This window comes from Parus major, chromosome 9, assembly GCF_001522545.3.
Source record: "Parus major isolate Abel chromosome 9, Parus_major1.1, whole genome shotgun sequence".
NCBI lineage: Eukaryota > Metazoa > Chordata > Aves > Passeriformes > Paridae > Parus > Parus major.
In genome coordinates, this window is record NC_031778.1 from 3,598,527 (window position 1) to 3,621,811 (window position 23,285).

General features: G+C 40.3%; 2 protein-coding genes and 1 long non-coding RNA gene across 6 annotated transcripts in view; 2 read left to right on the top strand and 1 right to left on the bottom strand.

The window, feature by feature from the left end:
* Positions 1 to 19,949, top strand: NMNAT3 (nicotinamide nucleotide adenylyltransferase 3). 2 transcript variants are annotated; one of them, XM_015637833.2, is made up of 5 exons: positions 1 to 75; positions 7,394 to 7,530; positions 13,138 to 13,321; positions 16,486 to 16,595; positions 17,920 to 19,949. In XM_015637833.2, the coding sequence occupies exons 2-5, from the start codon at positions 7,422 to 7,424 to the stop codon at positions 18,327 to 18,329; spliced, it is 813 nt and encodes a 270-aa protein (XP_015493319.1). In that variant the 5' UTR covers positions 1 to 75; positions 7,394 to 7,421; the 3' UTR covers positions 18,330 to 19,949. The 2 variants fall into 2 exon arrangements, with proteins under 2 accessions (XP_015493319.1, XP_015493317.1); XM_015637831.3 differs by lacking the exon at positions 1 to 75 and adding an exon at positions 3,402 to 5,428.
* Positions 3,322 to 23,285, bottom strand: part of LOC107208864 — a 28,104-nt gene continuing 8,140 nt past the window's right edge. The window contains exons 2-3 of the long non-coding RNA XR_001523331.3: positions 9,329 to 9,459; positions 3,322 to 3,408 (exon numbers count right to left, since the gene is read on the bottom strand). This is a non-coding gene — a long non-coding RNA (uncharacterized LOC107208864). The remainder of the gene's footprint in view (positions 3,409 to 9,328; positions 9,460 to 23,285) is intronic.
* RBP1 (retinol binding protein 1) overlaps positions 19,765 to 23,285 on the top strand; it is a 19,817-nt gene continuing 16,296 nt past the window's right edge. For 2 of the 3 annotated variants that reach the window (XM_015637835.3, XM_015637836.3), the window contains exons 1-2: positions 19,793 to 19,887; positions 20,498 to 20,676. In XM_015637835.3, coding sequence (XP_015493321.1) covers positions 19,815 to 19,887; positions 20,498 to 20,676 — 252 coding nt within the window. In that variant the 5' untranslated portion in view covers positions 19,793 to 19,814. Of the gene's footprint in view, positions 19,888 to 20,497; positions 20,677 to 23,285 lie in introns of all 3 variants that reach the window. The other variant, XM_015637834.1, reaches the window with a different exon arrangement.

A 23,285-nucleotide genomic window follows, 5' to 3' on the forward strand; every position in this document is an offset into this window, starting at 1 on the left:
AAAAGTACACCTCCTGTGTGGGGAGGGCCGGCTGCCGTGTGGAGCGGCGCCGGGGGAGGCCCCGCTTGTCCCGCGGTAAGCACGGGAGGACGGAGGGGAGCTGGGGAGGAGCGGAGCGGATCCCGCTGGGAGCGGCTGTGGGCTCTGTGGGCACCGCGGGCTCCGCGGGCTCTGTGAGCACTGCGGGTTCTGTGGGCACCGCGGGCTCTGTGGGCACCGCGGGCTCCGCGGGCTCTGTGAGCACTGCGGGTTCTGTGGGCACCGCGGGCTCTGTGAGCACCGCGGGTTCTGTGGGCACCGCGGGCTCTGTGGGCACCGCGGGCTCTGTGAGCACCGCGGGCTCTGTGGGCACCGCGGGTTCTGTAGGCACCGCGGGCTCTGTGAGCACCGCGGGCTCTGTGGGCACCGCGGGCACCGCGGGCAGGCCTCAAACTCACGGCCGGTGCTGCCGGGCTGGCCACGCCACGCACTCGATAAACATCCACCACCATATAGACATAAATATGTATCACATATACGTGTGTGTGTGTGTGTGTGTGTGTGTTTAAAACAGAAAGCTTTTTGTCCCTTCTCCCCCAACACCTAGCCGAGTGCAGTGAGAGTAAAGAGGACAACCGCACGTAGAGTTACATTTTGTTCATTCCAATCCGTCTGGCTTGCACCGCGTAACTTACTCGTCTTTCCCTCCGGCCATAAGGGGTTACAGCAGCTGCTGTTTGATTTTATAAACAATGCGTGATGTTTGTTTTCTTTAAGCTTTGCAGCAATACAGTCCAGTTCGTTTTCCAGGCGTGTTTTGCTACTGAAGTCTGGTTCCACTGTATGATTGTAGCAGCAAACTGCCTTCGTGCCTTTAACTTCAGAAATGCGAATTTTAGAATTTAGTCTACCTGTGACAATCTAATTAGCGTTTGGATGATCTCAAAGACCTTAGGGAAGTCCAGAGATACCTGCGGGGGGGCACTGAGGACGCAACAGATGACAGTCCTGTCCAAGGGGAATTTGAGCCTTTTAAAATAATTTAATGAGACAAACTGGATTTCACAGCAGCGATGATTTCCAAGGGTTTCATTCATACAATGTTTCAGTTGCTGCTGCTGCACCTGCAGCAGGTGAAGTTGGCTGGGTGCAGCTGTCAAAGCCCAGCTGCCTGTCCTGGCCCAGCAGGTGCCACTGCAGAACTGCTGTAGTCTCCCCAGCCAGCTGCACATCTGCATCTTTCCCCACCACGTCGCTGATTTAGTGCAATTACCACTCAGAGTTGTGTGCATGTCACTCTGCTCACCGAGCACTCTGCATTTTCTGAACGATAACTAGCAGAAATGAAGAAATTAGCCATTCAGACTCAAAGTATAATGGGGAATTTCAAAAACATAAGAAATGCTGTTCAGCCCAGTGATCTGGCACAGGCAGGTCTTGCTCTGTGTTATGGAAATCCTACCTCATTCCATGGATGCTATATATGATTACTTTGCATCTGAATGTTCTGCAGTGGTACTGCTAGGGGTTTCATTAGCTCGCTCCCTTTTAAAACCAGCTTTATAAGAGCAGATTTTTATCATTGAAGATGTTTACCACTTAAATTTATCTTCCATTTGTGTGCGAGCTCAGTTTCTGAGATTTGCCTTAGGATATGCTAAGTGTGTTTTGCTAGTTGAAAGAAAATTAGAGATGTTGGTAGACAAAAAATCACTCTGAATGGCTTCTCTACAGGAGCTCTTGAAGTTTTAGCAAGAGTTTGTTTTGACAGCCAAGTTGGTGCTTTCACTAAATCAGTAGTTTATTTGCTTAAAAATAGACTCCCAGAGTTGCAGTTCTGCATGAATCCTCCTTTTCTGTAAACCAATATATTGTGCATTTTGGATGACTGACTTGTACATGCAAACAGAAGGGCTACTGCCTTTACTTAGAATAGGTTAGACAACTGTAGAAGAAGAAAATCTTATTTATTAGTGTGATATGGGCACAAAAATAGGAAGGGATCACTAGAGATTTTTGGAGCAGTAATTATAAAGTTCATACTGTGTGAAATAGAAAGTACCAGGAGATGGTTGTATTCCCTTGAGTTGTGGAAATGCTGCAGAACTGTGCAGGAAGTGGTGTGTGAGGCCAGTGAGATCCTGCACTACCCAGCTTATACTGGGTACCAGATGTTGGCCAGTCTGGTTGGTTTTTTTACTTACTTTCTGCATGGTTCTAGGTTAGTGGATTTATCACTGCCTTGTAACCACATGAAACTGCTGCAGAGCTCAATGTCTCAAGTCTTGTCAAGTGTTGTATGAACAGTTAGAATGTAATTAATACCTTTTGTACAAAATGGGATTATTTCGTTGTTTTCCCTAATACATGAAAAGAACATTAAGGACATTATGCTGTTGTCTTTACATGTTTGCTGTTTAAGGACAGAAGAAAATCTGAAATAACCTCAGAATATTTAGTAAATGCACAAATAGGGATGTTAAATATATGGGAGGTTACTGTTGATGTGCACAAATGGTGGTTTCTGAATTCCGTGCTGCTGAGTTGTTGTATTCCTTGTTGCTGTTCAGGCAATGGGCAGCCTGTAAGCGTGATTATTTTGCAAGATGATTAAGGATATGAATAACATATAATATCCTTAAGAACACTAAGAAAAATATATCATGTAGGATATTATAGTGGGAGTATCTCTGTGGATAATTTATTGGCTGGACTCTGGGACCAGACACTCTAGTGCATCACTGTGGAAGTCTAGTTATAAACTAGTTATAAACTTGTAGCAACTCACAGGCTTAAAAAAAATGTGTTGAGAACATAATCTTTGTAACCTTGTGCTAATAAGCAATAATTCTGCTCAAATTTTTCAGAGTTCAAAATTGTTGAAGGCAATGCTGTGTTCATTATTAGCTGGAGGTTCAGACTGCATGTGTTTCAGACTGCATGAGTCCTGTGCTCAAGTAATTATTTATATTATAATAATTATATTTCTTATTTATATATATATATTTGTTGTGCTTTGTTAGTGTGAGCTCTTTGTGGTGAATTTTCTTTAGTCCCTTTGCTGATTCTCTGCAGCAGTGGAGCAGAAAGAGTTGGGATTGGAAGTTGAAAACTGAAGTGGTTTCATTCAGAAGAAAAAACTCATTCCAAGTACATGGAACCATAAGTCGTGTTTAGGTTGATTTCAGAAATATAACTGATAGAGAGGTTTTGTTAGTTCTTCTGTGAAGGGGAATTTCCCCACTGATACAGTCTGAAATAAAGGAATGGCAAGAGTGTTGTGCTGTGATTATAATCTCAGGAGAGGAGGAGACGCTTCTGCTGAGGCTGCTTTCTCTGGTTGCCACCAGGACACTTGGAATTTGGACAAGTTTCCCATGAGGTGACTTGTTCACAGAGAATTTTTTGTTTTGCTGGGATAATTGCAACCTGGACAGGGAGGAAGAAAAAATAGTGAGTACCCCCAAAGCGAGCAGTCTGTCTCAGGCAAAACCCCCTGTGCATTGTTAAAGGCAGCATTTATTGTGTTTTGAGCCATCTGCAGTGTTACACGTGAAAAAGCCCAGATGGTTTTTATAGACTTGGGTAAGTTGCTGCTCTAGTGAATACTGTAGGTAGGAGGGGAGCAGATCTTGGGATTTCTCTGAAAATCTTGTCTTGTGTGCTCTGACTAAAAGTCTGGTGTGGGCATTGGAAGGAGCAGCTTCATGGTTGTGATCTGGTGAATCTGATAGGAAATAATGTATCCTGATATGGCTTTCAGTGAAAGTCAAATAAATGGGGCTCACCTGAATCACTGGAATTTAATAATAATATGACTTACCGTGTGGCCCTGATAAAGCTGTTTTGGAAGGTTACAGCATCATATCGGGCTGTGTGTAATACATATGTGCTCCTTGCAAAATCCTTTGTGGCTGGAGTGAATAACTTTTTGATGAGTAAATAAAATATAGTCCCAGATTATGCATTTTCCATTTTTCCTCACCCAGGTACATATGCCCCTTATTAAAGGGAAGGTGAGGATATACAGGTAAATGTTTGTCACCGTTGTGGAGGGTTGGTTTTGGTGACAGCAAATGCTGGGAACTTCCTGACTGGAATAACTTCTGTATGGCAGCAGTTCTTATTATTAACAGCATGAGAAACTCTCATATTCAGTAATATTTTTAAGGGATATTTGTGTACTGTGGCTTCTGTGATTTGGGTCAGCTACTAAATGTGTTTTTATTTCCCAACTTTCAAAATCTGCCTCGCAGCTCTAATATTCTTAGTGTCATTTGGTGTAACTCAGCTGGTCCCAGTGCATCTGCATGAATTTATATGAGGTAACGATGTGGCCCAGTAAAAGAATGGAATAAGGCAGCTTTGAACTTGTTAAAATCTAAATTTCATCTAAATTAATCTAGATTCACCCTCACAGGAGGAGATAACACTTTAATCCTGTGCTGGGATTTGGTTTATTTCTGCTTTTTGCAGAAATGTTCCCTCAAGGGTGAGTGCCTCATAGCGTGCACGTATCAGTGTCTTGTTCTCCAGTTTACTAATTTAACAGCTCATGAATCAGACTTTCCTGCTCAGCACTCCATTCTGCTGCTGATAATTAATCAGATATGGGTCTAATTACTGACTTTCAGCAGAACTTAACTGTGGTCATCCATAACATCATCTGTTATTGACATTTTGTAGGAATACAGGCATCATAAAAAGAAGTTGCAGGAATTACCTAATAAAAATCATAATACTTTGTCCATCATTAACCCTTTTTTCTGTAGCTTGAGTGTGGCCTCCCTGTCTGAAGGTGACTGCCCTTTTCTGCACTGCCACACGGTGTCCCTGTTGTTGGAAGCTTCCCAAAATGCAGGCTGGCATTTCTGGGAATGCACTGCTTGCCCAGGGCTGCTGGTCCACAGGCCCAGAGTGGGGCACACAGACTCTGTGTTTAAACTTTCCCCAGTGTTTGATTCCTCAAGAGAGCTTGGCTGAAAAATCAGTTAACTCTCTTTTTTTTCTGTTACTTTCAGTGGTGTTCTAGTGATTTAAAACCTCTTAGGTAATTAATGCCAGCTGAGATAGCAGCTGAATCTGAAAGTTTTGTTTCAAATACTAAAAGTTGCTCTAGACCTTTTGAAGAGTGCACTATATTTGGGGATAGTAAAAATAAAAACACTGATTCCTTTATATATATCTATATGTGGTGTTTGTGAGCTTATAGATGTATACTACCTTGTGAAATGCTTTTTCATTACATTTTTATTTACTGTTAGTACAGTCTTAGTTTGTTCTGAGTTTTTTGTTTTTATTTTGTTTTGTTTTTGTTGGTTTGATTTTTGAGTTTCTGTTATCACTACTATCAAGTTATTAAAAATCACAGGTTGAAGTCTTTCCCTGGAGTTTCCAGGGTGTAAATGAGTAAGAGCTGCAATGAAACCGTCCAACACCTTTGTTTCAGGTGAGAAATAGAGTAGTCTGTAGAATTAAAAGCAAAGCAAAAGAAATCATTCAGTTGAGATGGCAAATAAAGGACAGCTATGGAAATATAAAATGCACTCGATCAGAGCAGGAGGGAGGAGGGAGGGACACAGGAGAGCCCTGAGACAGCACTGAGAGAGCTCCATTCAGATGCTGATATTTTGCTCAGTTTCAGGGCAGAAACACCTTCCTCCCTGCAATGGAGATACATTTACAGAATTCCTGATCCTGAACAGAAGAACATTTTTTTGTTTTTTCCCAGATAAAGAAGCTGTACATTTTGTATACAGTTTTCATGTGTGAGTTTTTGTGTCTGCACAGGGAGAGTAAGCCAGAGGAGGGAGTAGGGTGCAGGGTGCAGTGAAAGGAGCTTCCTCCAGCTGCTCCCGTCACAGACCATAAAACTGTTGCTAACTTTCAGTGGTTCTACAGCCAGCAAGTCTTTTCTCCCCTGTTTGTCTCCCCTAGTGTGATGGAAGGGATGAGAAATGAGGAAAGCAGAATAAAAACATTATAAAACAATGATTGTATTCAGTACTAGATGCTGGAGATACAGATAGCATTTAATGCTTCAGAGGATTTTCTTGGTAAAAAGGTTGAAATGTCAAAGGTTGAAAAGTGACAATATTATTGACAAATGACAATACTTGCTGCTTGTTGCACTGAGTGCTATTCCATGGTACAGTCCCACTCTTCAGGTTGTAAATCCTCCATAAATGAACTGATTATGGTGGTAGCTATAAAACATCGACTTGACATGGATTTAACCATGATTATTAAATTTTAATAAGTCAGAGAAAGTGGGGGGAAAAAAGGGACTGTAAGAACTGGGAACAATAAGAGGTGGGGTCTGAGGTACAGGTACAGTGCAGATGAAGAATGAGATTTGGCTGATCAGAACACACAATCTGTGCTGGGTCTGGACTGAGTTCTGAAGTTAGGGATGCAGGTGTCTCCTGGAGAGTACCTGTTCCATTTGATGGGGAGAACTCTAGGCCAGGGAAGGGAGAGTGGTGTTTATATGATACACAGGTGTGAGCAATGTAGAGATTGCAAATTCTAGGAAAATACTTTGGGTTTGCAGACATGGATATGGGACACAATTGTTTTTATCGTGCCAGTTGTAGTCCGGATTAGTTTTTAAAAGAGTTATGCAAGTAAATAGCTCCAAGCACAGTGGATTTAAACTGATTTTTGGTACATTTTTAGTGGATGACTGACAGGTTAACCAAAGTACACAAGGGTTGTCTGTAAACACCCCTACAAGGCTCCTCACTGCATATCTCCCTACCCATTCCCCCTGTTCGCAGCTTTTTAATGCCCCAAGGATTTCCTCTTCCCTACTGCTCCCTCTTGTTGCTGCACTGTGCATCGCTCTGCAGCCCAACAGAGGAACCACACAGACCAGTGCTGATAATCTGGCTGCAAGTGTTTGCCAGCTGGCTGACCCCCAGTGCTGCCTGCCCAGCTCCAAGAAGTCATACATTAGCACTGGGTGTTGCATGTGAAGTTTTGTCACGTGTTGTAAAGGTTCACTGTAAGAAGTTCTTTAAAAAAAAATAAAATCTGATTTTGTAGCAGGCTTGTGGGTTCCAGCATTATCAATGGCCACAAAGATAAGGAGACACCTTTCCCTTTAATAAAAGCAGGTTAAAAATTAAAAAGTAAAAAAATTGTCAGATTTTAATAATAAGACAGTAAATTTCTAGAAGTATGTTCTAGCCATGTCTGTGGGGAAGCAGAATGTGTTGGTATTCTCCTAATTAATATCCAGCTGTGTTCCTGAGCAAGCAGGTGCTGAGTGCTGGGACAGGACTGATCTCTGGACACTGCACTGGTGCTCTGGGAACATCTAGTTCTGGAAACAGCTCCTTTTAGTTCAGGAACCAAGGCCAGACTGCTCTTTCTCAGGTTTGTCTTTTGTTTTAATGTCTTTTTTCTTCAGGGAAGAGGTGTCATGTTTTGCTGTCAGGATGAGAAGCAGGATCCCTGTCATCCTCCTGGCCTGTGGCTCCTTCAACCCCACCACCAACATGCACATGCGTCTATTTGAGTTGGCCAGAGACCACCTGCACCAGACAGGTCAGTGAGGGCTGGGAAAAGCAAGAAAGAGTTTCAATACTCACTTGGATCTACTTTACAGCTGGGTTTATTTTAATATTCTTTACTGATATTAATGTAAAGCTTTCATGGGATATTCAATATAGAAAGTCTGGCATTACCTCAGTGTATAAACAAGTACAATAAGTGTTTATGCAAAGAGAGTAAAAGTTTTATCAGCAGTTTGAGGATCCTTTTCGTGGCACTGGCTGAACCTTGTGAAATAATGCGGTTAAAAATTTTGAAACTTAGGAAAATCATTTATGTTCCAATTCCATGCTTTTATGATACAACGATAAAATGTGTTTTAATATGAAAAGTTCCAGGTAGCAGTTTTGACAGCTGGGAGAAACTAGAGAAAAGATGAAACATTAATTATTCATTATCTGTCTTCACTAAGAGGCACTTTATCTGTCCTAGGGAAAGATGAGAAAAGCGAGATGCCACCAGGCTAGAATGTTTTGGCAACAGAAGAGCAAGGTGGTAACATCAAGAACGAAAGAAAGAATCAGGAATGCTATTGGAAAACCTTGAAGTCAAAGCTTGAGCAGCTCCTTACTTGCTCAGGGATTCTTTTTTTTGTTTTTTGCAACTGGCAGCTAAAATATGCACTTAGGTTTCAGGAAGGGGTTAGGAGGGAATCATTATTTGTTGGAATCTGACAGAGCAGTTCCTAGGGAGGTGGGTCAGTAGGAACCTGAACAGCAAATAATAGTAAAAGGAATTTGGCCGTCAAATTGAGCAGGGGGAGAGAACCTGAGAAACCACTGATAGCACTGTGCAGTAAAAGCAGCAGCTGCAGCTGCATACTCAGAATATCCTGTGAGGATACTTTGACTGTCATGAGGAGCAATTACAGAGCTGGCTCTCAGAGCAGCCTTTACAAATCCGTTTTCCTACAACTAAATTATTTTATTTTTTTTTGTTCCTGCGGGACTGGAAATAAAGGGTTAAAAAGAGATTTTAATTTACTTTTTTCACTGTAGTTTTATAACTGATTCTGCTGCCCAGATATGCAAAGAGTTGAAAGGTAATATGAGACCAACTGGAAATTCTCTTTAAGTCATAAATTACAGTCCAGTAACATTTCTCTTTGCCATTAAAGAAGGACTGAACTGGGAAATTAATTATTATTCTGTCTGAATCAATTTGATATCTGGTCTGCTCCAGGGTCAGTTTAGAAAGACTCTACCCCCTACTCAAGGCAGTTTGCTTAAAATGTAGTAAAATTCATATTAAAAATGAAAATTTGAAAGGCTGAAATGGAAATTGTGCATTATATTACACCTGATGTCAATGCCTAGGTCTGGGTAGGGTGTGACTTGCGTTTTGGTTTCTTACTTTAATTTGTGAAGCCTTACAAGTACAAGGGCTTTATGCATTTAAGAATCCTTCTTTGGTGTCTGGGTTGCCTACAGCATTGTCTATGCACTTTCTGAAAGCTTAACCCAGCTTGGCAGCAAAGTCAGAATGCTGTTTGCCTGCAGCAGCTTTCCCCATCCTGGGCAGAGGTGGCTGGAGGAACTCCAGGAGCAGATGGATGTGTTTGTATGTGCGGCTACAGATCCTGTCTATGGCCCCTCCTCGACAGGGAACAGAGTTTCTCAAGCAGAAGGGCTTGGCAGCTTGCTGTAAAAATGACTGATTCTGGATGTCTGTTTTATAGCAGAACCATTCCTAGCCAGGACATTGATTGGACATTCTCTCATGATTTTAGCCCTGTTTCCACTTCTGGGATTATGCAGGGAAGGAAAGGAGAAATTTTTTGGAGCTTACTTACCGAGAAGAAACAGCAGCTGCAGCCTGGGAGCTGGTGGAGGGTGGAGAACAGGGCTTGTCTGAGCTGAGGCAGCACTGATTCCCTTCTCAGAGGGAACAGTGCACCTTGGAGCTGACATCTGCACTGGATGCCTGAAATAAGTGAGGAATTAATTAATTACTGTGAGGGACATGTTTCCTAGGCTTGGGAATGGTTTCATCCTCCTGCTGCTTCAGTAGTGCTTCTCTGTCACAAATCAGGCTGAAATGATGAGTTGGGCCAGTCACCAACCCTGGAAGTGCTCAGAGGACGTGTGGATGGGGCACTTGGGACCATGTTCTAGTGCTGCGTTACTGGTTGGACTCAGTGGTCTTGAGGGCTTTTCCAGCCTTAACAATTCCAGGATTCTGTGACTTCAGAGGCAGGTTTCTCTGCCATGAATGACATGACTATCCCTGATGTGCATCCTGACTGACATCTCCAGTAATTCTGGCTGCCAGCTTTTTGTCAGTTTCTAATGCTGCCTAATCTTATTTTTCATACATCCCTATTTTAAGTAAGACATTTTATTTGGTTTCTGATAGTTTAAGTGCAGTTTCATTGCCACATGTCAAGTAATTAATCTTTTTTTCTATTAATATCAGCCAATAAATCTTGTCATGCTGCCTTTTAAATACAACACGCACAGCTCTGTGTGCCTGAATGACTCAAATCATTCTATCTGGAATTTCTGTCTACTCATTTGAATTTGACACTTTATACATCCTCAGACACAGCTAAAGTTTTCTGAGATTCAGTCCCTTCTTTTAAAATTGTTTTTTGAAACTTGACTGTGGCAGATGCCTTTGGAGTATTTTAATACCTAATGTCAGGTACTTTTACTTCTCTGTGACTGTATTCCTCATTTTACTATAAAGACCAAAGAAATAGTGCTAGAATCAATCTGAGATACCTCTAATCTTGTTTCCCAAGTGTTGCCAGTGGAGGACACTTACATCCCCAAGTTTCCAGGTGAGACCCAAAGGGATGGAGGGCAAAGGAGGAGGGTGTGAAAGACAAGACTATCTTACGAAAACTTGGGAAAATGTGACACCATTAGTGGGTTCAGTCAAATGCATTCCTGTTCACTGGATAGGGTAACACCAGGAAGCTGCAGAGCTTCTCTTGGGGGATTTTCCCTTAACACTGAAAAAGGAAAATGAGAGGAAAATGAGGAGCGAGCAAGAGTTAAATGTAAGGAAGTCTTTCATTTATTTGCTTTTCTGTAGTGGTTATTTACTTCTATTATTTATTTCTGGCATAATTTCTCCCATTGAATTCCAGACTTACTACCAGAAGAAATGAATCTTCAGAAGCCCCACCAAAGTACACAATTTTGTATGAAATTGGCATTTGATTAATTTGCTTTAGTATTAATAAGCTAATTAAGCATTACTATTTGTGTTAGTATTTGTGACAATTTACAGTGACACCTTGGTAACAGAAAACGAAATACCTATTTTCCTTAATAATCTGCTTTAACATGTTTGAGGGACAGTTTTTGTTTCATTACTTTTTTTACATTTAGTTTTCTGAGCACTAGCCATTTCTCCTAAACAGTTCTTAGAGACTATAAGTTCATAGCAAAAGGAACTTCTTTGCTGCTTTTGGTAGGTATATTTTGAAAAACAAAGCCACTTGAAGGCCTGGAGGACTTTTACATGTATTTAGGACAAGCAATAATAACATACTACATGATGCAAACAAATAAGATTCCAGAGAAATAGAATTTGAAGGTAACTGTGGAGCAAGAAAGGTTTGAAGCAACCTGTAATAGTTTATGTGAGAGAGAAGAGAATTGCAGTGGATAATAAGAAAAGCCCAAGGTGACAGAATTTAATGATTTTCTCTTCCTTTCCACCTGGCAAAACTGAGGGGCATATTTGGACAAGTGAACTTTTAAATTACAGAATAGGAAAAAAGTTCTTTAGAGACAGCAATAAAACTATTTCCTATATTTTGACAGCTAAAGCCTGTGTTTGTATGTGGAAGGCTCTCGTGCATCCTGTTTCCACAGTGCTGGGTTACTCCGTTGTCAGTCTTCTCAGGCCATTCCTGCGTTTGACTCTCTAAAGTGTTCCCAGTCTTAATTTTTCTCCGCCAGTTGGTTTCATTTCTGCTTTGCAACAAGCTGATATGGCACCAGAAGCTCTTATCTCATCTCATTTATGCAGCTCTAGAGCAGACTGGAGACTGAAATCTTTCCATCTCACAAGGATGTGGCAGACCCATATCATTCTTGCTTAGCATGAGCTCACAGAAATATGATTTTTTCATTTCATATATTCATTTAAGGTATAAAGGAACAACCTTTTCTGTAGATGCTTAAAGAAACTGAAATGTGGAAAATAAAATCATCGTGTAGGAAAAACCTTTTAATACATTTAACATAGTAGTGAATTCAGCAGTTTCCTTCCCTTTAAACAAGAAATGAATTTAAACTGTAATTTCTTTCCCTTTAAATGACAACTTGTAATAGCACTGTATAATACCAGAGTACAAGAGAATAATTGCTCTTCATAAATCAAGCAGAATTATTTCCAATTTCAAATCAAGAGATTGACTTAATTATATACACATCTTTGCATGATTCTGGAAAACTTCATCTTTCTCATTTTGCCTGTAATGAGAATATTTCAAAACAGAGCATGGTTTGAACTGACATCTTAAGAGGATGTAAATCTCACTGAATCTTAATGCTGTTTTTTTAAGTCAAATTTGATGAAGTTCTTCTGAAAATTTTATTACATCAAAATAAATATGACATTGCTAGAGTGACATTGTCATGTTAGAATATTAAATTGTCATGTGCCAGTATCAGAAATGTCAGGGGTATTGCTTTCCATACAAAGCAATAAATTGGCATGCTGCATTGAAGTTCCTTTGTTAAAATAATTGAATTAGAAAAAACGAACAGGTTTCTTTTCCTCTTCAGTATCATATTTATCATAGTTATTTAAAATGCATGTGTTACATAAGAAATTATTTTGTTCATTTTTGCTCAGTTGAAACGCTCTTCCTCTCCTCTCAGTTTCCCAAGGAATGCAGCTGATGGTGGTGCTTTATTTTTGTTTCCCTTTTGGGGACCAGAAAATCTAACCAGTCTGTTGTTTTAATGATTATGTTGTGTTACAGGGGTAAAAAACCAAGGGCATATTGTCAAATATATTTAACATAGTCAGCCAGAGAGAAAGGTGTTGAGTGGCTGTTGAGCTGATGTGTGGAGCACTCCAAGTCTCATTTCAGATTCCATTAGCCCCATCTTTGTGCTTGAATCTTCTGATTTGTCTGAACCACATCAATCACGGCTGCAGCAATATGCTGTAATTCTTGCTTTAAACACAAAGGGAGACAAATAACAATGACCAGATCTTTAAGAATAAAAGAAGGGTAATTAAGTCATTCTTTGCCAAGCTATATCAAAGCTGTACTAGCTGGACTATGAAACTTAATTCTGTCTTAACAGTTTTGATAGTTTGCAACATCAATTGTTGCAATTGACTGTGTCCACATGGTTTAAAATTGTCTGTTTACCCAGCTTTCTTTTTTGGGTCATTTATTAGGATAAGCATGACGGTAATTGTGAGCAGTTCACAGAGGAACAAAATGCTTGCATTTTAATTTTGTCATTGCTGGGAATGGATTAAAAACAAAACCCAAATCAAGTCGTTCACAGCTTCTTAAAATGTGGAAGTTAACCAGTAAGCTCCCAAGGCCCTATCCACCCTAAATTTTAAGATTCTGTAAAGAGGACTTAATTTTCATTTTTTTCTGTTCTTTTTTTCTTGCAGGAAGATACCAGGTGATTGAAGGCATAATGTCTCCTGTCAGTGATCAGTATGGGAAGAAAGGCTTGGTGTCAGCAAGGCACAGGGTGGCAATGGCCAAACTGGCCCTAGAGACGTCTGACTGGATCCGGGTGGATCCCTGGGAGAGCGAGCAGGACACGTGGACAGAGACAGTGAAAGTATTAAGGTGATTGCTTTATCTTCTTCCTGTCTTTGTGAGATTACTGACTGCCAAAAATCTGCCAGGCTGCCATGCCAGTGTACAGAGCTTGCTCCTCTTTTAAAACATCCAGGAAAAGTCAGGACTCCCCACCAGGAATCTTTCATTTGTTTTCCCCAGACCTGTACAATAACCACGGTAGTGCCCTTGTGCCCTTCAAGTAGTTGGGTGCAAAATATTGGCCACTGCTGGGATCTGCAGGAAAAGTTCCTACCTCTCATGTTACCTTTCTTGGGTGTCAGTAAGAGAATTCAAAATGATTCTGTTCTTCAAGAGTATCTCTGTTCCAGGTTAGCTATGGTACAGTATTATGCCTCCAGGTTTAGCTGTTTACAGATGCTCGTAAAGTTTTCTTGTTAACTCTAATGGTAAATTAAGCCCAAGCCCATAACTGCTGATGTTTTCTTCAAAATCTCAAGAATTTTCTGTGGTTTTATGCTGAGGAAAAATTAAACAAGTTGTCCATAACTTGATGCAAGGACCTTGAAAGATGTCTTTTCTATATAGTAATAAATGCATATGGGGCAGGGTGTGAAAACACAAACTTCTTGTGCTAGCTGGTCCTTGGAAAAGGTGCTGCAGAACCTCTGTGTATAATCTTCTGCTCAGGCAATGTGGTATGAACAGCCAAACTTCCCATCTGCCTAGAAAGTGAACCTCTATCTTTATTTGTAAATCCACAAAATATTAAAATGGCTGCTTGTTAAGGAGAGAAATGAGCTTAAATCTTGTTTTGTCCACAAATGTTGATGTGTATTAATGAGCTGAAGTGGTGCCATAATCCAGTGCTGAACCTTGTCCCTTGCATGGGGAAGCAGCATTCTGATGAAATGCAGGTGTTTGTGCTTTACACTGTATTTAAGTGTCACAGGTGAAAAAAAAAAGATTAAAAAGTGCTGGCTTTAGAAGATATTTAGTAAGTATGAACAGGCAATGGTTTAGTGTAGAGCTGTTGTTCTTCACATGCTTTCAAAGCTAATTTGTAGGTTGTTCACTCCTCAGAAAGCCAAGGACTGACTAACTGCTGCCTTCACTCTAAGCTCCCTCAGGTAGGAAGCGTCAGTACCAATAGAAAGAGACTTTACTATTGCAAGGCAGAGGAAATCATTACTCTACCTAAATGTCTCTTCTTATCAGTAGTTGGAGTTGCACACTTACCTGCAGTAGGACATTTAGTCCTGAAACACATGAATGGCCTTTTCCTACAGTACCTTTTTTAACTGAGTGTGATAAAAATGACACATTTGATCAAAACCTGTCCATTTTGCTGAGGATCCTAAGTAGTTGTGGCATAAAAGAATTTTAAGCAGCAAAATTCAAATCCCACTTACGGCAGTGATATTTATTAAATGAGTATAGAAATCTTGGAGAATATCCCAATGCTTTTCTTAGAGAGGAGGAGGAGGGAACATAATAGAGCTGTTTTCCACTTTGCTGTTTGTGAGTATTTCTAGACAAGGAAACAGTATTGTCAGTAGGCAAAGGACTGCATTTGTTGCTCCTGTGGATTTGATTGGCATACAGTTATACTACAGAGTAATTAAAAATTGGCAAAGATCTGCATTACCCAACTTCTGTTGAGTTGTGCTTGTGATTTAGCTCTATAGCTACTCAAAGCTTCATACACAGTTCAGAAAACACTTAAGAAGTTGGCAGATGGGTTTGTTCTTTTCGCTGTATCTAAAGTAATGCAACTCCACTTGCTCCAGCCCTTGAGCTGCTGATTAGACCTGGGGCAGCTCAGATTTTGCAGTGTTTGTAATGCTGGTCCTGCAGGGAGCTCTTTGCCAAGCATTCTTGTTTTTGAATCCCGGCCCAAGAATGTTAGAGCACGACAAACAGTCAGTGTGCCTGGCTATACATAGTACCAGCCTGTTTACAGCAAGGCAGGGTTAAAATTAGACGTGTGGGAAGGCACAGACCAAGCTCGTGGTGCCCACTCCCTCCTGCCATATGTGCCTCACCTCTTGGCTGTGTAGTTTCTATGGCCAGTGACTGAGCATCAGAAATCGCTGGAGGCTGCTTTGCAGCCTGGCTGGGTGTAGGTTCTTGACACATATGCAGCTTATTCTTGTGGCTAAAGTGTTTCCATGATTTGAAGAGTGCACTTTTAAATCACTAACCTGTGAATTCATTCCTTACAGACATTCTGAGGATCAGCTGGGGCTTTGTACACACACTGGATTCAGACTGTTCCTTGGAACTCTGAACCTCTGTGTTGTTGCAGTCAATAAGAGCTGATGGTCACTGTGGCTCTTTATGTCCTACACAGAAATTTGACACAGCCTTGATTCTGTGTCTGCTTGTCCTGCCTGACCAGGAGCTTGTATCTTTGAAACAGTGTTGGCTTGTGCAAATATGAGCAATACTTAGGCCTGGCTCAGGGTGGTGCAAGGCAGGGACTGTTCTAAACAAGCAAGGCTGTGCTGATTTGGAAAGAAAAGGCCACTGCCATGAGGTTGCAATACCAGTGTTGCAGGGGGGGCACCAGGGACCAGTGAAATCAGGGAGTGGTGAAAGGATAAAGTAGCAGAAACCTGGAAAAACCTGCAAAGGGATCCTTGCCTGCCTTCCTGGATCTGAACTCAGTAAAATTAGAAGCACAGCAGATGTCAAAAATCTTAGGAGAATTTTTAGTTCCTCGGAATTGTGCTTCTTTTAATTAAAATGAATGAGAAAACAGCAAGGTGAAAACTCAGGGAACATATTTTTATGGAGAACAGGGACCGAGAACATCTCCTCCTCAAAACAGAGCACACATTATAACACTACCATGAGGGATTGCATTTAGTCAAGAAATTACAGCCAGTGATTGAAGTGAGATTTAGTCCTGTTTCAAGCAAAATATATTTTAAATGTAGTAGCTGTCAGAATTGCCATAATGGTAGAACTTCAAAAAGGATTTACAAACCAGAATGCCATTAAAGGAGATTGCTTGTGAATTCCACAAAATGTAACTACATTGGTACTAATCTCATGGCAGGACAAATGTGCCAAATTCTAACAAATGGTATTCAAATCCAAGGACCATAAAAGTAGACCCCCTGCTGGAGTGGGAAAGTGCCAGGTAATCGCTTTGTTGCATCTCTGAGAGGATTTACCACACACAGAAGCCTTTATTTTAAACGCAGGCACCATTATAACGAAGCACTCAGAGCGTTCCAGTCGAAGAAGGAGTTCATGAGAAACAAACATCCCACAGAAAGCTCTACGGTGGATTCCTTTTCTTGCCAGCAACCAGGTTGGTTCATGGCTGCAAACACAATGCTGTGTTTAGCATTAAAAACTGTACAGCTTTACCAGATTAGTTGTGAGAAAATTGAACATAGTAGCTGATGAGTTTTGAGGGTTGCAGCTGCGTGCCAAAACCAAGCCATGCCAAATGCCAACAAAGCTGCTGGGGCAGTTGTTTTGTTATAGCTCCCACACAGAGAGGAGACCCTGGAGTTGTGTTAATTCTTGGTTTTACAGGCATCTCTCTAGCTCTGTCAGATGGACATTGTGGCCCACCAGAGATGGGCAATGTGCAAAGCACAGAATACATGAATAAAAAATATGGAAAATACAGGGATTACTGGAATTCTACTAGGAGTGTTAGACAATGGACAGAGTGTGTAGGTACCACAGCAGTGATGCTGCCATATTGATATTTGCTGGCTAGAAAAGCTCCTGTTGGCAGTAGAGGCACGGCAGGCTCTGGAAACAATGCCAGTTTTCACTTTCCTATCTAATCATCTTCCCTAGCCCTATGGCTTGCCAGGATGCTGCTGGATTTTTGATACATTGCTTTTTTCCTCTAGTGTTGTAGCATCTCTTGGACATGAATAATACATTTCAGTTGTTCCTGGTTGTTGAGGAGTTGTATCTTTACAGCTGGTGGAGGAAAGAAGTCGCGCTTTTCAAGCATCATCACTGGAATGTTTCTTACATTCTGAATCTCTCCTGTAAGGTGTTTGTAGAAGACTTGCAGATGTGCTAACCATCAAATAAGTGTAAAGTGAAGGCAAACCTGTATCCTTCCCCTTCATTTCACATGAATACAAAGGCTGTGAAACTATCTGGTCAATGTTTGTACAACGCTCAAGGTAGAATAATGATGAGTGCTGTGGAAGAAGTTTGAGGAGAGAGTTCTGTGCTGGGGCTTAGGCAGGGAACAGCAAATAAGAAATAGGGACAGTAAAGAACAGCAGGGAAGGATTGTGTGGAGTAGCCAGGTTCAACCAAGTCTAACCTTTGTGCTGAAGTATTTCTCTTTACTTACTTCTTCCCCTTTTTGGATTGCTTGAGTGGAGTAAAAATTATCCTCTAACTGTGTATAGATAATATTCAATATACTTTGAGGGATGATGAAGTAGGTGTTAAAGTAATTGTGACCAGACACATAAAAACCTAAACTGAATTTTTCTTGCAATCTTCTGAAAAAAATCCTGGAGTAAAGGTAAATTATTCTAAAAATAAATGAAAAAAAAATAATTAAAGTGATGAGTTAAAACCAATTTTAAGTATAAAGTTCCTAGAAGACTGAGAAAGGATAAGACATCTGTTATTTCCTTTTGTCTTTACAGTTCTACCAGAATTAAAGCTGCTCTGTGGGGCTGATTTTCTACAGACATTTAAGACACCCAATCTCTGGAAGGAAGAAGACATCAAAGAAATAGTGGAAAAGTTTGGTTTGGTCTGCATTAGCCGGGCTGGCTCTGATCCATCTCAGTTCATACAGGAATTGGACCTTTTATCTAAATTCCAGCACAATATTTTTCTGGTGAGAGAGTGGATCCAGAATGAAATCAGTGCCACACGGATCCGCTCTGCCCTGTGCAGAGGGCTGAGTGTGAAATATCTCATCCCAGACTCTGTCATTGCCTACATTGCACAGCACAATGTCTACACGGCCGAGAGCGAGCACAGGAACGAGGGGCACCTGCTGCAGCCCAGCAGGCTGCAAAACACAGCAATAAAGCCTCTGAGGGACTGATTTCTGCACTGTGTGCCGTGTCAGACCAGGAGCTTTCTCATGCAGATTTCTTGAAAAAGTTGTTTCTTAATAACGATGAAGGGAAAGTCCAAAATTTCTTGGAGTCATGTGGTGGTTTAAAGCCATGAATCTGTGTGGTAGTGCTTAAGAAAATTGGGATGCTCAGCTGTACAGCTTAAAATACACAACAGCTTCCTTGTGAAAATGAAAGAAAGGAGATCTTCACCATGAATATTCTTTGTATTTTGATAAGTCAATAAATATGACTTAAGGGTCAAAGACAGTACTTTCCTAATTTGTAATTCTGCAATCCTTACTGTTCTAAAACAGCAAAATACAATGAACCATATATATATAGAGAGAGATGTGTAAATATATATTACTTCTAAAATTTGACTTTATAAGACCCTGAATAACTTCTTGGATTTTTTGGCAATTTGACCAAGATATGGAAATCAATCTTTCTTTCATGTAAGCACTTAAAAATGCTACTACTTCAGCTGCTTCTAAGGCTCCAGGTTCTCAAATGACAGTCCTCATCCCGACATTCAAAGTGGGTTTCTTTTCTTCTCTTATCCAGAGTCCTAAGAGCAAGCAACTGTCAAAGCCCCAGAGTAAATAAAATATCCAATAGGGGCTTCAGTTGTACCATATGCAAACATCTGAGAGGCTCAGTACCTGAGCTCTGATGTTAGCAGGGAAAACCCGCCTCCTCTCTGCTGGTTGCCTGTTATGCTGATTCAGTGTCTCTCATTTCTGACAGGAGTCACTTTCAAAGAATACAGAACTCTATCAAGTGCTCTCTCTGTGTTTCAGAGCTCCTTAACTGAAAGCATTTGTGCAGCAGTGATGTAGCATTTATCACTGTACAGAGTAACCACTGTTTCCTAATACAAGTTTCCACCAAACTGGTCCTTCTGAGCCCCCAGCTGGCCAAGCAGCTTCCACTGATGGTTCTCTGATTCAGAAGCTTGTGGAACAAGTCAAAGGAATACCAGACAAAAATGGCTTTGACTGAAAGGGTCTGTATGATTTTTTCTTGAAAGATAGCATAAAGTAGCTGAAACCTATTCAAGAAAGAAGAATTGGTCTCAAAAAACACACAAGATAAGCTCTTTTATAGCTTTGGCTAATATCCTAAAGCTATTTGAAAGGGGTTTTCTTCTGAGTGGCATGAAGAATGAAGAGTAATATGGTTAAAATGGATTTCCCTTACACAAGTGATATGAAAGGTGAATATTTCATTCATTTTAAATCAAGTCATCCTGCTGTCATTAGAAATCTCACAGGTTCAGCCATGTGGAAGGATCTAAAGGCAGTACTTCAACAATAATCGGATTAGAAGGACTTGCATAGCCCCATGGTCTAAAAAAGAGATAAAAGAAACCAGAGTTCAAACTTGCCACAAAGCAAGGCAGTGAGTTGTGTGGTGCATAATCAACCACAGCTCTGAGCCTGTGATTTTGACAATCACCTGAAGCAGGGATGCCTGCAGACTTCAATGGCTATTGGAAAATGGTCAGCAATGACAATTTTGAGGAGTATCTGAAAGCACTGGGTAAGGTTCCCTTCAAACTTTTTGAATGAATAATCAATAAATGCCACCTGTCTTATTCTTTATGTGAATCTGTTTTTTCTTGTACAGTCTTAAGTCATTTTTATGAGAAGTATTTTTTTCAGAAATGCACTTTAAGAATTTCCTTAAGCAAAATTGACTTGCCTTAAGCAGTCTCTACTTTTTACCCTCTTAAAGCTTACATTAACAGACATTAAACTCCATAGCTTGAAGAGGTAAGTGGTGGATTCCAAACATAAAAAACCTCCTATAATTTGAAAAGCAGTAAATTTTTTTTATTTAATAAAGATTCAATGCAGTTCTTAATGCAATTCTGTGTGTTTGTATTTGATGTTGTTTTCATATCTATATAGAAGTATTGTAAACCTTATTAACTGTCAAATACAAATGGTATCTTTTAAAGATTCCACATAATCAGAAAATTGAAGCATTAAGTTATTTAAGTTTTAAGAATTAGGTTACAGATTTTTTTCTGGATGGGAAGTCTGGTTTGAAAGATTTGGACATCTGTTTATCTTTGTTCATTTCAGTTCTCCCTAGGAGCGACAAGGGGAAGACTTTTCTCGATAAAAATAACTCCTTTCTTTTTCAGATGTAAATGTTGCTGTAAGAAAAATAGCAAACCTGCTGAAGCCTGACAAAGAAATCCTTCAGAACGGGGATCATATGATCATTAAAACGCTAAGCACTTTTAGAAACTACATCATGGAATTTGATGTAGGGAAGGAGTTTGAGGAGGATTTATCTGGGGTGGACGATCGCAAGTGCATGGTAAGAAGTAGAGCTGTAACAATGAACAAAAAGGAGTATTGACAACCTGAGGCCTTTCACAGAACACAAGTTTTAACCATCCTGGTGGCTATTCCTGAAATCATTTCTGTACTTCTCAGTTTGCCACAATGTACCTACAGTTGTGAGTGTGCCTTTGGATTAGAGGAATGCTAATTTTCATCAGGAGCACTAAGCAGTTTTATCAATCAGTGAATAATAACCTCCGTGAAGCTATGCTCATTTATACTGGGATGTTTTTTAGTCAAAAAGACATCTAGGGTCACTTCCAGAACCTCTTTAATGAGTAAGGTTTCACACTGGAGGAAATGCACTGATTGCAAGGTCATGCACTGCTCCTGTGTGAGAATAGCCAAGTGCTTAAAGATTGCCTGGGTGTATTTATTAGAGCACACACTTAATTAGCCCACTGGAACAAATCTTACTGAAATGAATAAGCAAACACTAAGGACTTTGTTTTGCAATAGCTCTGTTTTATGAGCACTTTCTGTGTTTTAACTTAGGACTGATAAATACCATTTTACAGGGGAAAAACTTGAGAATAGCAAGTTCTCATCTATTAGTTTGACAGCTTGACACTGGCAATATTCTACAGTGAGGAAGTTGACAAATAAAATTATCTCAGGAGGGACTCTAGATAAAGAATCTCATGAAAGAGAATTAATAGGTTTCCATTCTGAGAAAGAGTGCTATTTTAAATAGAAATATTTTTCTCTCACACTAAGATTTGCAAATTTGCTTTTGCCCTGATCATTGCAGGAAAGAGAAGAAATTGGAGGACCAGGGAAAAAGAATGGTCACTTACTGAGTGTCTCAGCAAATCCCTCTGTAGTCCTTGTTACAGAGGGTACAAGTTTAATGAGAGTGCAGAATACACCACGGACAGAAGGGAGGAGCATTTGTGTTTCGGAAAGTGCCCCAGTGGCATCATGTGATTTGGGCTGCTGGAATGCTCTCAATCAGGATATTGAGGTCCAGATTCACTGAACAGTTATGAGCCCAAGGAAAGATTTAAGACTAAGATGATTAAGCTACCATCAAAGATAGCAATGTTGAAAACATCTGCTACAAATGTGTGTGTGTGCACAGAACTATCCCTGTGTAAGCATTATCTGTACTTGAATATCATTAAACTCCCATTTGTAGGAGAACTAAACCATCCTCTGCATGGTGGAAAGAAGTAATGTTTTATTATGTTTAACAAGCCAAAATTCTCTACCCTGTTTTGCTAAATTGAGTGGTAAGGGAAGGATTCAAAATGTTAAACCAGAAAGAAGAAACTAGAGAGAGATAATTTCAATCACTGCAACAGCTGATTGATTTGGAGTAGAACCTAGTTCAGCCTACTTTCAAAGGTTACTCAGACATTACTCTGTCTACTGTTTAGTGGGAAATGCTTCTTCAACCTTGGAAGCAGAAGTTATCAGCACCTTCCTGCCTGTTACAAACAAACAAACAAACAAACAAACAAACACACACCCCTAATAGCCAGGGGCAGTCACTGACTCTAACTGGGCTTTTTTAAGGGAGGGATGTAATTCCCTCCCTTAAAATTTTTTGAGGGATGTAATTCCACAAGACCCTCCCAGAGATCTCCATGTCTCTTTGTGGTCTCCAGCTGTAGCTGGACAGTTCAGGTCACTGGTACCCCATTTGCCTTTTATCACACTTTATAGTTCAATTTTCTTATTAAAGATTTCTTTTCTACATGAGACCTCTGTTTTGTCAACGGCAAGACAGTACAAGAAGCTGTCTTTCTGAAGTGACTTCAGTCCTAATCTTATAACCATAATGCCAGGCACTCCAACAGTGCAGAAAGAGTCTTGTGAGAGAAGAGTCATGGAGGTTACAAGAGATTCTGAGCCAGTCCCTGAGTGGTGGTACAAAGAATAGCACCATAAAATCAAAGGTTGAATATCATTCTTCATGTTCCATTTGTTCATGTAGAGCCTGTGGAACTGCATGCCATAAATGGCTTAATCATTAATAGTCAGCCTGTGTAATGGGAGAGGTTGTGAATCAATTATTGTTATTTATATTGTGGACTGAGCAGACCACTGAGCAAGTTTTATCCAAGGAGCTCGATGTATGAGCAGTACAAAGTAACATGGATAAGACAAATTACACATTAAACATTAATCTATACAGCAGAGCAATCATCAGGAGCCTAGCAAAAATAACCTTAGAAGTAATCCTTCCTAGAAGTATGGATTGTTTTTTCTTCTAATGAAGAATATGTCATCTAGCTAGAGTTAACATATCTGAAAAAAATAGTATCAGCATGGTGGACAGGTTAGATCTTGTGTGTAATTCACTGAAATTGTGTTCACCTTTCAGTAGTAAAACATCCTCAGGCCACTCAGGGTAGAGTGTAACTACAGTAATTCCAAATCAGTACTGTCCGTGAGGAGGAAGGGCTAAAAAGTTTTGCTGATACTTATGTTAGAAGCTGAAGTTTTGACATTAGGAACTTTATACTCTTAGGAAAGTACAAGCCCTCTCCTCCTTTGCAATTAAGGTTTTTTCAGTTTTATAGTTGGTCACTCCTGGGAGTCTGTCTGAACTTTCTGCATCAGGGAGTTAATTGAGAA

Bases quoted from the DNA above. Each gene is read 5' to 3' on its own strand.
- NMNAT3 (XM_015637831.3), top strand. From the start codon at position 5,385: ATGAGTAAGAGCTGCAATGAAACCGTCCAACACCTTTGTTTCAG. The intron at 5,429-7,393 runs GTGAGAAATAGA...TTTTTTCTTCAG, and splicing joins GTCCAACACCTTTGTTTCAG to GGAAGAGGTGTCATGTTTTG. The intron at 13,322-16,485 runs GTGATTGCTTTA...TTTTAAACGCAG, and splicing joins GAGACAGTGAAAGTATTAAG to GCACCATTATAACGAAGCAC.